Source organism: Pipra filicauda, unplaced genomic scaffold (assembly GCF_003945595.2).
Source record: "Pipra filicauda isolate LSUMZ 115617 unplaced genomic scaffold, ASM394559v2 scaffold80_size11013439_pilon, whole genome shotgun sequence".
NCBI lineage: Eukaryota > Metazoa > Chordata > Aves > Passeriformes > Pipridae > Pipra > Pipra filicauda.
Genome location: NW_024104987.1, coordinates 6,802,764 through 6,816,616, shown reverse-complemented (window position 1 = coordinate 6,816,616; position 13,853 = coordinate 6,802,764). Strand labels below are relative to the sequence as shown.

Sequence of the window (13,853 nt, the reverse complement as noted above, 5' to 3'; positions counted from 1 at the left end):
GCTGGTTTGTGAAGTCTGTTTAATAAAAATCTGTGTCTTTCTGTCCCACAAGCACTTATGTTGTTTTGTTCTCCCTCAGAATGCCTGGTAAGTTTTATGGCCAAAGCTAAATTTCCCAAAGGTGCAGGTACAACTGCTGTTGCCTGTCCTAACAACAGTAGGAAATATATATTTTATATATTATGTATATTTGTTATTAATATATCTTATTGAAATATATGTATTTTATATGTATCTATTTCAATAGGCTTCTTTGCACAGACTGACAGTAGTTTGTGGAGAGATTCTCGAAACCTGTCCAGGATCTGTTGGCACTGTTGCTTTGCAGCAATTGCTCATAAAATCCTGTGTGGTCCTTTTAAAAGTAATTTTCATATTTCATCTCAAATTAAGATTTCCACACCATTCATTTCACTCTTCTCAGTAGGGTGGGGATTGAAATGCGTGTGTGGGGAGTTCCAGATGTATTTTGAGGTTGGGGAAAATGCCATTCAAATAGGTTGTGATAATACTATTCTTAGATCACTAAGGCTGTAAAACCTTTTTGGTGCTAAGAGGAAATGGCAACTTGAGCTTCATTGGCCAGAGTGATCAGCAGGGTCTGACCTGAGTGGTGCTGACATTTGTGGCAGCTGCCTCAGGGTAGTGGAACGTGGGCTTTTCCTTCTTCTGTACCTTCAAATGCAAATTGCAGAGTACACTCCAGGGACTGGCAGAAAAGTCCATGTGTGTCTTAAGTGTGCAAGAAATTAGTAAATCCTGATTGTTCAGAGAAATACTGCTTGTTCAATTGCTGCAGAGAGGTTACTGCAGTTAGCACTCACTTGACATTCTGTGTGTAGAAGGTTTGAGTTTTGTGCACTGGTATTAACAAATAATTTCAAACATCACAAAGCCCCACTTTCTCCTGTGTGCAGTTGGATGGAAGGGGTGACTTTTGCTCTCCATGTTGGTGATGTAACCTGTAAAGAATTAAAGAATTAAACTTGTCAGGAGGACCAGCAGCTGTCACTGTTGAAGGTATGGAGCACAAAAAGACTTGATGGATGAGCCCACCTGTATGTACTGTAAGTGTCCCTGAACCTGAGAGCTGTTTCATGCAAAGTCTGAGGTTTTTTTTCTATCTATGCTGCAGAAATCTTCAGGTGTCTCTTGCCAGGATCAGTGTGAAGCTCAGCTTAACCTGGCTGACCTGACCCTTCTTTCCACCTTGGCCATTAAAGGGATCAGCTTCATTTTTTATACAGCTTGAAAAACCCACAGTCTTAACACTTGCCCAAATAAGCCTATCATCAGACAACACAAATAACCTCAGCTGAGGCTTAGTCCCTCACTCCTGCTTCCCCATTTCCCTTCCTGCCACTTGCAGTCAGTAAGTCCTGGGTTTTTGTTGCCCCAGTGCAGGACTACCCCTATGCTGCTTTTTGACCTCTTGTCCCCCTCTTCCCATCATCTACTGTTTTTAGCTCTGCCCAAATAAAACTGTGAGCAAGTAGAACTACTCTGGCTTATAAGTTTTGGGGTGGGTTGTTGCAAGAATTGTAGAGCAGGCCTTTTTCTGTCCTTTGAAACTGGAATGAAGGGTGTTTCCTTCTTGGCAGTGTCACCCAAGGAGTCCTGCCCTATTTCTTTCCTTCCCATCTCCTCTGTTGCTTCACTTCCAGAGCTGTCCCCTGCACTTGCAGTGGAGCCAACCAGTCAGGTGAGAAATACACCCCCTCCCTCAACTGTTCTGCACATCAGTTCTCCAGTCTGGTGAACCAAAGAGGTGCCTGTTCCCACTGGGGGGAGCACAGGTGGGAGGGTGCAGCCACTGCAGAAACCAACCCAGAGCTGCTGCAAAACCTGGAGCTGGTGCAAACCGGGAGTGCAGCGTCTGGGTTTGTAGCTGGGCAGGAATTCATGCTCAGAACTAAGAATTACCAAGCCAGGTTGTTAATTCCGAGGTCAAGATGTGTGCAGTGTCAGTATTAACAGTTTCATTGCTGGCTGTTTGGAGAGGTGCCTGCAAATATCCTTTTTCCTGAAGGCAGGCTTAAATGATCTGGATTTTAGCTTGTAGCTCTGTGTTTAGTTGAGTAAGTGTTCTGCCTTTCAAGGCATGACTTAACAACTGTAGGTTTTGAGGACCCGTCAATAAGAGGTGTACAGAAGTTCAGTAATACCAGAATAACTAAAGTGTTGCATAGCTACTTCAAATATATTTTTTTAATATGCCATTATCAGGGTAATTAACCTAGGGTACTTTGCCCTACGGGTAATTAGTTGTCAATATTATTCCTGATATCTTTTTGGCAAGAAGCTGAGTAAGACTGTTTCACATTCTGTAAAATTTACAATGCTATATATTAAGCAATCAATATTTAACTCAAGAATCTATGCTAGTAGAATCCAAAAGCTTTTAAATTTTAAAACCAGATGAAGCAAAGTTAAGGTTTTTATTGCTCTGTTAACTTGTCTGCACTGTAAAATGAATGTGCAATAAATACTGTAATAAAACAGTTTAAACAAAACCGTGCATTTAGAGAAAAAAAGAATTTGAAGGTTATCTGTATTGTAAATATGTGCCAATTGTGTTGAAAGCCTTTTTTGACCTCCCCTTACTTACATTACTACCACTAATAGCAAGAATTTGCCTCTTATCTTGATCTTTGGAAGCATGTTGGACCCCTTGCTCCTGTGTTTGCAATAACTTTTTCACTGGAAAAACCAGACCAAGCAGCTGCAGCTCAAGTTAATTTGCTTCTTTTAGAAGCAAAAAATGAAAGTCAGTATTTCAAACTCTTGAAAGTTTTCTTTAAGGCCTTTATGGGTTGTGTCTTTTCTTAGTGTGCTTTAAAATGCACCAGATAATGTTCCTAATTATATTTCCCATGGAAATATAGTTGGGTTTTGGTAGTGGTTTTTGGACAACCCTTACATTTTTCCCTGCTGGCTTGTTTTGTAGCAGGCAATCAGTGCTGATGTCTGTCTTGCTCCTCACCAAATAGTCTGACTGTCAGTGCAAGGCATGTTCATTTTTTAACTTTTTTCAGGTTTTCAAAGTACATCAAGACTTCAGTTTTCCTAATGGCTTTAGTCACGGAGTTAGTCACTCAAAGTCACCAGTATATCCTGTATCACCAAGTCCATCTCCTTGAACTCTGCCCACTGCCATTGCCAGCCTGTTTTACAAGCAGTCAGGGAGCCCTCATTTAGGTGACACCTACTGTCATGGTGGTTTGAAGAAGTGTAAAACCAGGAAGATGTTCAAGGAGGATTAATGAACTGTCACAGTCAGAAATAATCAACTGCACCAATACAGGATGGGGAGCAATTCATCAGGTATCAGTTCCTCTGAAAATACCCCAAATGTTACAGTGGAAAACTGGTTGAAATAAAGGTGATGTCACGTTCTTAAGACAAGCAAAGCTCATCATGAGCTGTATAGACAGGGCTGTAATACCTACCCAGCACGCAAAGAACTCGGTGCATGTGACCTGTGGCTGGGGAGCCAAACTGTAGTTTAAAGTCCACAGGACTGCTGTGAAACTGCCCTCTGGTCACATACCCTAAATTTCTGGTCCAAGGTGAAGTCCAGGTTGTCCATCTTTCCTCTCACCCAGGTTTTCCAGTCCTGGGCTAGAGGTGCCTTACCTGGTGTGGTATTTTTGCAGGACGCCGAGTGAGCTGAGCAATGTTCAGCCTCAGTGGCTGCAGTCACACACCTTCTTTGGAGGTTTGCATTGCACAGCTGTTTATAAACAGTTTGTCTCCCTTAACACATCCTTTTGGACTTTAACCTACTGTTATTTGTGTACGTCACAGCACCTCTGATGTGTACAAGCATAAATGATTGAAACAGAGAACCTCTTACATGGAGCAGCTGCTTGATGTCACTCCACAAATAACTGTTCCTACTCAGTTAATAGTGATAGGTAAATTGCTGAGTTTGTGTGCCAGGAAAAGCAGTAATTAAGAGTGAAAGCTCAGGAATGGAGTGCTGGGTTTGGTGCTTTCTTGGGCAGTGAAGTGTAGCAGAGATAATGGTACACATCATCCATTTGGAACAGAAAGGACAACTCTAAATTTCAGCATTTCTTATCTTTCATTCTCGATGGAGGAGTTTTGGGGGATTTTACATCTGTAGAGGTTTGAGGTACCAAGCATGAGGTGACCCAGGGCTGGTTGTTACTGTTGCACTGTCCCAGTCCTCAGTGAAAAGCAAACCTTCTTCTGTCCTCTGGGGAATGTTTTGGTCACTGACTGCTGTGGTGAGTTTGAAGGCAACACGTGGGACAGCCAGCCAGGAACTCTGCCTTCTGCTACTGGCTCTGCTGTACAGTCACAGAGGAATTGTCCTGTGTCTGGGACAGGTGTGTATCTGCTTCCTCAGAGATGGTGAGAAATATGTTCTCCAGAGTTGGATTTTAGTGAGAGATAGTAGGACAAAGTAGGATACATGCAAAAAGATGTAAGAACTGTAGGGTATTCAAGTAAAGTTGTTATGCAAAGCAGGTTACAAATGGAGTTCACAAGCTATGAATCTGAATATGGGCTGTCAGGGACCAGTATTTCCTCAGGGTATTTTCACTTTTACTGTATATGACCAACCTCATTTGTTTGTAAAGCTCTAAAAGGACAAGAACATGCTATGATTGCTTGTTCTTCATTACCTTTTGCTGGTTTTGTTTGATACACACCATCAAGTCCTTGTTTACAACAGACCCAGCACGATGAGAAGAGTGTGTAAATTGAGAAATATATTATTTTGATATTCTTGCAAACTGCCACAAGCCCACTGCTGCTATTTCTCCTGTATTTCTCTGTTCAGCTCAAAAGCAGCTCTGAAACACTTATTGAAATGTTTGATAGCTTCTATTATCATTTTCTGGTAGAGTGACTTTTGACCTTCATCCCTCAGAGCTTGTGCCAAGAGCTCTTACAAAAGCCTCACAATTTCATTAAAGGCTTGAAAGGTTGGTTGTACTTGGATAAATAGTCTAGAGCATACGATAACAGATGTTTTATACTTGGTGTCCATCTTGCTAAACTTGAAGTTACAGCTCAAAACAGCCCTTCTTGTAAGATGGCCTGGAATTTATGGCACTGGTGTTTGCAGCAGATGCAGGAATAGAAACCAGGAGACCTTACTCTGACCACTGGGTAAAAGGAGTTCTTTCAAAATCTTTCTTCTCAAAATCAAGGGTTTATTTAGATGCTTAAGGCAATGTATACTCTGTTGGTTATGTACACATGTGCATATATGCACCTGGGTTATTTTGGGGTGTGGTTTTGGATTTTGAACCTTTCCCAAATAGAGCAGGTGTGTACTCAGAATTCAAGGCTTTTTTTCTCTCCTAAGTAAAAAAGAGGGAGGATGGCAGAGAGCTTTCACAGAGCTTGACCTGTTCTTCAGTTTGTGTGCTTCACCCATGGTGGTTCTCCTGGGACCCTGCTCAAACCTAAATTAAGCAGTGCTAAATAAAACCTCCATGAGGAAAGACACTTATTTGCAAGCAAGTGCCCACCCCCACTAGTAGCTCAGTGAACTAATCCACACTGCACAACAGAAAACCGACCAAAGGCTGGGCTCTTCAGAGCTTCCAAATTCAGTGGGGATGGGGTTTGAGATTAAGGAAGGATGTTTTGTCTTCTGTTTCCGTGATAACATCCTGAGCACCACAGCTCCTTACGAAAGGGGCTGGTCCTGGTCTTTGGTCACTGTAAACTAACCCTTGGTGTGTTAGGGAAAAACAACACTCCCCTTCCTCTTTTTAAGAAACTGTTCTTGTGAATCCTTTGGCATTCTGCTGTCCACATGTGCAAGCTGAGCTGTGGAGCTTAGGCTGTGATAACAAGCTTAGTACTTATTTGCAGTCCATTTTGATCAGGCACTGAAATGAGACTGTGCCTTCCTTGCAGCATCAAATGTTGAAGTCATCCTTGCATTATGAAGTGTGTCAGGAGTTGTGTTCACTTAAGCACCATAAAAGTTGCTGAACATAAAACGAATCTCACTTCTGGGAATCCCTGCTGTTTCAGAAACACTTGGGGGTCTTTTAGATGTGTGAAGCCTAATTAGAGCATGAGCTGTAGCTACTTCTGCCTCTGTAAAGCTATTTTTGTTTGGGTTGTAAAATCATTAATACTGATTTTTTGCTGCAGGCTGTCATGCTTTCTGTTTGGGAGGTTTTACATCAGCCTTCTTGAAAATATGCAATTTGTGGTACCTACAGCTTAACCTTTTCACAAGTGGTAATAGTGGGAGGACTAATTTGGGGGGAATTCTGTGCTCCCTGGGGCTGACATCTTGCCATCCATCACAAGCAGCCAAGGCAGGACTGGTGAATTTTTTATCGTTCTGCCTCTGTGTTTGTGCCAGTGCAAACTTAACACACAGAAGGAAACTTCATTGCAGGCAAGACCTGTGGCAAAGGTTCTTGAGCTTTATTGACTCCTTCCAGGATCTCTGTTAGACATTTTGGAGCTCACTGCAATATACTCTAAAATACTGCGTTTTTTCCTTCCATCTTTGTGCCACATAAACCAAAAAAGGTGAGCCATAGGGAAAGGGAATTGTTGTCTAGATTGTTCTTTTTTTACTTCTGTTTTTCCTATTATCTTAAACAAATAAGTCTTCACAACTGAAGACTTTTGCTGGAGGGGACACGGTAGTACAAGACTTGCAAGGCCTGAGAGGCAGGGTGAGTTAGTCTGTGCTGAGTTCTGTCCTTGTGGCTAGACTTGTTTGTGCCTCAGCTAACTTAAAATTGCTTCAAGTATTCTTGTGTTACCTACAAAAAAAAAAAAGAAAGTTGGTTTTGAAACAGTTTGAGTGCTAATTCCTTGCTTCAGTCCTCTCTGTGGATTTTGCCTTGTCACAATAGACTTTGCTGTGCTTGCTTTGTGGATTTCTTGACCACTGTAGCCAGTGCTCCTATGGATTTGAGTTTTGCATGGTGAAATATTGCATGGAATTGTAATGACAACTTGCCTTTATTTCATGCAGTTGAAAGTAATTAACGTCATTTCCTGTAATCTTACCCAGCTACTTCTCCCCATCAACCCTGTCTGAAGGTCAGGAGAATCCTGACTTTATCTGTAAATGTTTATATTGCACAAACCTCCAGTGATGAGTAGTTTTGTGCAATAGACTGGGAGGACATTTTTATATAGATTTTGGAAAGAGAAGCTCAGATCCGAGAGTGGCCTTGTCCTGTGACTTTCATTGTTGGCGTTGGTTTGTTGTCTCTCAGCTTTGTCATGTATTTTACTTTAGACTAGTTCACAGGCCCCTTCAAGATGAATGGAAATAACTTAGACATAATTTCTTCTCAGAGAAACTAAAGACAGCAGTGTGTAACCCAGACACCAGCCTGCTCTCCTTGCCTCCTTCCAGCTGCTTGGCTGTTGGGGGAAAGGCTCTGGGTGTGCAAAGTCCACGTGTTGAAGTACCAGTGGTCACTTCAGGTAAGGCTTCTGACAAAAGCACTGCTGAGGAGTGGGGAAGAAAGGCCCCTATGCTTTTATGTTTGTCTTGGTGGGAAGACTTTCTGAAATTATTTTCTTTTGAGTTTGTATTTTGTGCTGTTCTTGTGCTTTTAAAAGGATATGGGTGGAAGAAGTATTTCTACAGTGATAATGGGATTTGGGGCGAGCGAGCATGAAAACCTGTATCCATAAGACATTGCTGCATTATAGTATAATCTACATCCATTATTTGGGTAATATGTTATAATACTTGGTAGTTGAGTGCAATTTAAGAACCAGTCTTTCTCCAGCTCTTTTCAGTAACATTTGCTCAGTGGTTGTTAAGTATTTTCACAGCTTTTATATCCACTTAGAGAGCGAGTATGCACCATCCTAAAGCACGTCCAAATGTAGTGCTTTAGGTTTTGATCTGAAAAATGTGGGTATTTTGCACTCCCTGTGTGTTGTTATGATAAATTGAATTGAAGGAAAAGCCTAAAATACTTTAGCAGTTATGTGTTCTTGAATCACCTTAATTGTCTAATGTATCTTTTCACATTGAAAGTTTGCAGTTAAAATTAACTGTACTGTGTGTCACGAGTAAATCAAGAAAAGAAAAACTGATTTGGCATGGCCTGAATCACAGTGCCATTTTGATGTGCAGATTCCTCCAGGTTTCTTTAAGATGCCATTCCTGCTGCACAGTCACCTTGTGATGTGACAGGCAGCCAGAGGGGGGAGGATTCATTTGTTCAACACGGGGATCAGACAGGGAGCTGCAGGGGACCAGGCCGTGTTTTGGGTTGTCTTTGCAAAACACTGAAATGATGAATTTGAATATCCTGTGGTGCCATTTACAGTAAATTTACAGGGAACAAAAATGTTACAGTGTGGACTGTGGTGAACTTGCTTTGCTGAATCCAGGCATAGCTTGCCTTGAAGCAGATTTTGCTTGCTCGTTTGTATCTAGTTTGTAACTCTTCTTGGAGCAGAAAATGAGCCATTTTTCTCTGAAATGAAAAGCTGTGTTAAAGCACCTCTGCTGAGGGTGATAACTCTCCTCCCAGAGGCCATTCCATCCTGGGACAAGGAATTCCCAGGCTTCCAAGTTCAGTTGCAGAACTGCTGCCTTCAAAACATTTGTTCACTTTATAAATTTTAATTCCTGCCCTAGTTTGAGTGTCATGAGCACTTTCCTGAGACTTTGGGAATGTTTTTAATATAGTGCTTCATTTTCTTTGTCAATGCAACTTTGTGGAGGAGGAAAACCACATTGGCAGCTCACAGGTGGTACTGCACCAGTTGGGTTACTTTCTGTTTCAGTGAGTGCAGCAAGAATCCCAAAAACTTGAAGTTCAGGGAAAAGAGGAAGTTCAGCCAACATTCAGACCCCTCTCTTAGTAAGTTTTTTGGGTTTTGTCTCTCCAAAACCCAAGAATGATGATTAACTTGGCTAAACTCACAAGCACGTAACGTTCAAGGCATTATGTTTAGTTTCATGTTTGCATCTGGATGTCAGCTTGAGAGTTGAGCCAGATCTGTTTGTTATGTTCCAGTTTAGTGCCTGTGTGTTCCTGAAAGTTGTTTTGAGGTTTTGAGATGCTCAGTCTGGTGTACAACAATTCCCAAGGAAAAACTGTGCTTGGAAATATTCGCTAGGTATGGAATTGAACATGGCTGGGGCTGCTTGTTATGTGTGAACTGTTCTAACTAAAACTTGGGAGCTGCCTTGCTGTGTGACTCTTCCCTGGTGCCTCCTCTTCATTTCCATGGGAACAGATGGGCTTTTGTTGATAAGAGACCTGTTATCAAACTGGGGAAACTGCCTGGCAGCATTTAAGACCCTCTCACTGTAGAGCAGGGCCGACTGCAGACTGAGGACATCACATGGGGCTTCAAATGCAGGGGCTAAAAATATCCTTCCTCCTTCCTCCTCTCAGGCACAGATGCCCCAGTGTGAAAGGAAGAGTCACTCTGGCATAGAGTGATTAGATCTATGGCAGCCTTGGGGACTGGATGCAAAGGAAAGCTTTATGTTTTGACCTATCCAAAGAGCAGCACTTTTGAACAGTTGAGATCAATGTTTTAGATGTTTTGCAGACTTTGAAGGCTGTCCAGTTTGGAGCAGTGAATCTTTAAGTTTAATTTTGTTACTTAATTTTATTTATTTGTACTTGAGGAAATTTTCAAAGCAAAATTCAGTGATGCACGTGGTACTTAGATTAAATTTTGTAGCTTTGGTAAGACCAGGAAATCTTACTGTAGTTCAAGTTCAGAATAGTTATTTTTCTTAGAGTCATAGCACCGTGTTTTAAATATCCAGATTATAAATTTTAATCTGAATTGTTATCTGGAAATCACTTGGAGGCCAGTTGGAGCTTATGGGGTAGTTGGATTTACTGGATGGTTTTCTTAAAAAGATTTTGCAGAAAAAAATTAGTTACTTAGTGAGTTCTTTCATTTTGATGGATTAATGACTTAAGAGAGAGCAATGTCAGATGTAAACATCAAAGGCAGATACACCAGTGCACAGGCTTCCCATGTGTGTTCCTGACTTACTTTTTATTTTATATTTCACTAATGGATATTAGTGGCATAAGATTTTTTGAAAGCCGAAATTTTCCAGGACTGTTCTGCAGTTGTCATGATAATAACTACACAACTTCATAGCAGCCACCAGAACTCCAGCCCCGTGCACGTGACCCCAAAGTTGTCCTGAATTTGAGGCACTTCAATACGAGTCAGCTTTGCTTGACTAAGCATTGGGAGCAGCTCCAGCGGTGTCTGACACTGTCAGAAAAAAATGATTTTGTAGATCTGTGTTGGGGAGGTGACTCCTCTTGAAATGATACAGGAACACGGAGCTTTGGAAAGAAAACAGCGTGTTCTGTTGCCTCTGGAAGAGTCAGAAAGGGGAAAACAGGGGTGTTTACAGGGTTGACCGTGTGTGTGTGAGCTCTCTGGTCCATAACACAGGGCATGGAGAGTTGGACGTCTGCCAGGGTGTGAATGGAGCTGTGACAGCTTGTTAAAATGATCCTAGAAAGGACAACGGGCTGTGCAGATAACGGCAGTCTGGGTGTGAAGCAGGAAAAAGTGCTGGGAGCAAACAAAGGCACTGAGGGGGGAGCTGTGGAGGGTTCACCACTGCAGCAGAAGTCCCCTGAACAGGCTGTACATGTAGATGTGTAGGCACTTCACCTCACTCTGCCTTTTATCCAGCTGTTTTTTTACTCTGGTCACAAAGCTCAATGCATCCCTCAGCACTGCTTTGGCTTCAGGCCAGGCATTAATGAGTACCCCAAGCCCGATGTGATTTGGCTCCTCCAAATCTATTAGCATATCTTCAGAGCAAGATAAAACTCATTAAAGTAATTTACATTTGGGCATTAGAATTTCTGATAATTTTTAATACCAACTACCAAAAGCACAAAAATGTGGTAAGGTCCTTCAGATGAAACTACAATTTACCCATTCTTTTTGGAAAAGCAGACTACCATGTGCCTTAACTGCTCTCTGATGGTAATGAAACCGGTGTGTAGTACATGATCTTACCAAAGGTTTGATGGTGAGAATGCTCCTCAGATCTCACTGTGTGAGATTTGGCTTATGAGAAATCACATCAAAACGTGTCATGTTCATGCCTGTGTTGTAAGTGGTGAAAGCAGCTGAGGTACAGAACAGCCAAACTTCCTGGCCCTTCAAGCCATGTGCCAAAATCTTGACCGAGTGAGATCTGGGCTTCAGCTTGTGCCCTCCCTGATCTCTCTGCAACTCACTTTTTTACACAGTTGCTTTTGATCTCTGTCATCCCTGTTCAGTGTCCCAGAGCTCCTGCTGACATCACCCACCTTTATTCCATATTGTGGAGGAATCAGGCTCTGCACAGATCGCTGTCCTATGGGCAGGGCAGTGGGTGGGACGTTTGTTTGCTTGCTCCAAGGCAGCCCAGCAAACATCAGCTGATCCGTGTCAGCTCTCCCCGTGTGAGCTCTTACCTCAGAGCCTGTAACAGAGCCACGCTTGAACTGCTCGTGACCTGTGCTCAGATTATTCCTCCTCAGTGACTGAACTCTGTTGTGCTCACTGGAACAGAGCTTGTAAATAAATACAGGGAAGCCCAAAGCAGTAACTGCACCAGTGATAGCTTGAACATTTCCATCCCTGTAAAAGTACGTGGGATCTTTTAAGTATTAAAGTCTCTTCAACTGAAAATATCCTGAAATGGGCCATAAAGGTGCATATCTTTGCTCACCTCAAGTTCTGTAGATGTATCCCTGCTACTGTGCTAGTTCCCCTGTGGAAGTGCTGGCACCTGGGGAATGCACATTCCTATCAGCCTCTTGGGTTGGGAATTTAGGAGCATCCAGGTAACTATTACCATTGTGATTCACTGAGGAGATTCACATTTTGCTCTCTTTGTCCTTTACCACATTTCATTTCAGTAGGTGTTGAGGGTTTTCTCTGTCATACCTATCAGTCAGCAGTGAGGAAGATTTAGGTGTATCACCTGTTTTTGAAAGGCAGCAAGCACTGATCTTTAGAGTTTAATTTTCTGAAGCGCTCCCAATCAACTTGTAGAATAAGACCTGCCCTTGCAAATTCTTGTCTGCTTTTACTTTCTCTTTTTTTTCAATTCCTCTCATCATCCTTCAAATAAACAAACATAGTGACATAGCAAAAGAATTAGTTTGGGGTTTTTCAGGATACCTTCTCTATAACTACGTGTGCATGTAGCGTGTGATCTCTGGATCTGTGTTCATGTTGTCTTTCTCTTTGCATTTCCTCATCTTCCTGCACTCAGGCAATGCTAATCATGTGATACTTCTGTGACTTGAGGCTTTAAGTTTCTATTTTTTAACTCAGATCTAGCATTTTGTTGCAAAGTTAAAGATCCTCCTGAGAAAGCTGAGAAGGAATGAAAGTGCTTGAGGAAAACCTTTGCCATGGTCCTTAATTTTAAAGAGAAGGGGGCAGGTTTTCTGTAGTGTTTACTTCCAACACCAAGTAAAATCATCTTGAGGAGAGGTAGTTTCAAACTATGGCATGGCTTTGTTTACAGAACATAGAACTATATTGGAAGGACTGCTTTGAGGCAGTGTACCAGACTTGCCTATTGACAGAAATTCAATGAAAAATAAAGCACCGAAGTACTTAGAGCAGGTTTGCTTTGAAGTATCAATTTGTGCTTTTTAAAGCCACCTTTTCATGTGGCTCCTCTCTTGTGACTCGTGATCTTTTATTCATTTTAAAATTACACTAAGAAAAGTATCCCCTTGAAAAAAATAAAAAAGAAACTTTGTTCGTCTGTATTTGCTGTTTGAATGTGTTTCTCTTTTTTAGTGTGAGATGTGCTCAACAGACAAATCACTGTTTCTGATGCCTGATTTAAGCTGCTTTTAACTTGCATTGGCAAAACCAGCTGAAACTGCCAGTTGTATCCAGCTTGGGCCTCTTCTGGTGTTTGTTCATGACAGTTCTGAACACTCCTGAGATGCAGTGGAACAGACACCACCACTATTTTTACAGGTTCATCTCACAGGAGGAGTTTTGAAAGAAGGGTGGGAAGAACAACCTGGTACCCTCATCAGTTTTGCTGTACCTTGAACTGTGCTAAGCTTAATCTTTGTTGGCTTCCTCCAGGTTTTGAATGAAGAATGTGATCAGAATTGGTACAAGGCAGAACTCAATGGAAAGGACGGCTTCATTCCCAAGAACTACATAGAAATGAAACCACATCCGTAAGTTGAACTCTGGGGAGAGGCTCCCTTGCTCTGACTTTGCACATCCTCTCGAACAGAAGGAAGTTTTCTGCTAAAATGTGACTTACAGCTCTACCCAAATGTATGGGCAGGTAAAGGATGGCTGCTGAGTTGTCTCTGGCTGTAGTGTTTGTGTGACTCCTTTCACAGCAGCTGCATAGCAGGGTATTTTGGGAAGCTTTTCTGGTGTTTTTTAGGGTCAGAACCTTGGGGTTATCAGGCATAAACCAGCAGAAAACTCTTTATTAGAGAGTTGTCACCTCCACTGCCCCAGAAAAAGAGTGTTTTGTGTTTTTGTCATGCTTTTCTATTTTACCCACTGAGCAGCTAAGAGTAAAAACCATGGCATTCACAGCTCACCAGAAAAGTGTTTAAGAATATTTGGGGCTGAATTTGTAGTACATCTATCACATCCTCAGTATAGAATCACAGAATTGTTTAGGTTGGATAGGACTTCTAACAGTCATCTGATCCGACACCTTCCTCACAAGACAGGCCAACCTCAAAGCCTGTGTGCTGTCACACAAGTGTCCTTGCATTGATTTGCTGCTCCAGGGAGCTGCCCTTGAGTAACTTACTGTGAACATCTCTTGGATAGAATGAATCCAGCATATGAAAACAGTAGCATTTCATGACTGG

General features: G+C 42.0%; 1 protein-coding gene across 2 annotated transcripts in view; it reads left to right on the top strand.

Annotated features, from left to right (window-relative positions):
• Positions 1-13,853, top strand: part of GRB2 (growth factor receptor bound protein 2) — a 54,596-nt gene that overhangs the window by 30,847 nt on the left and 9,896 nt on the right. For both annotated transcript variants that reach the window (XM_039390236.1, XM_027749807.1), the window contains exon 3: positions 13,096-13,193. In XM_039390236.1, coding sequence (XP_039246170.1) covers positions 13,096-13,193 — 98 coding nt within the window. The remainder of the gene's footprint in view (positions 1-13,095; positions 13,194-13,853) is intronic.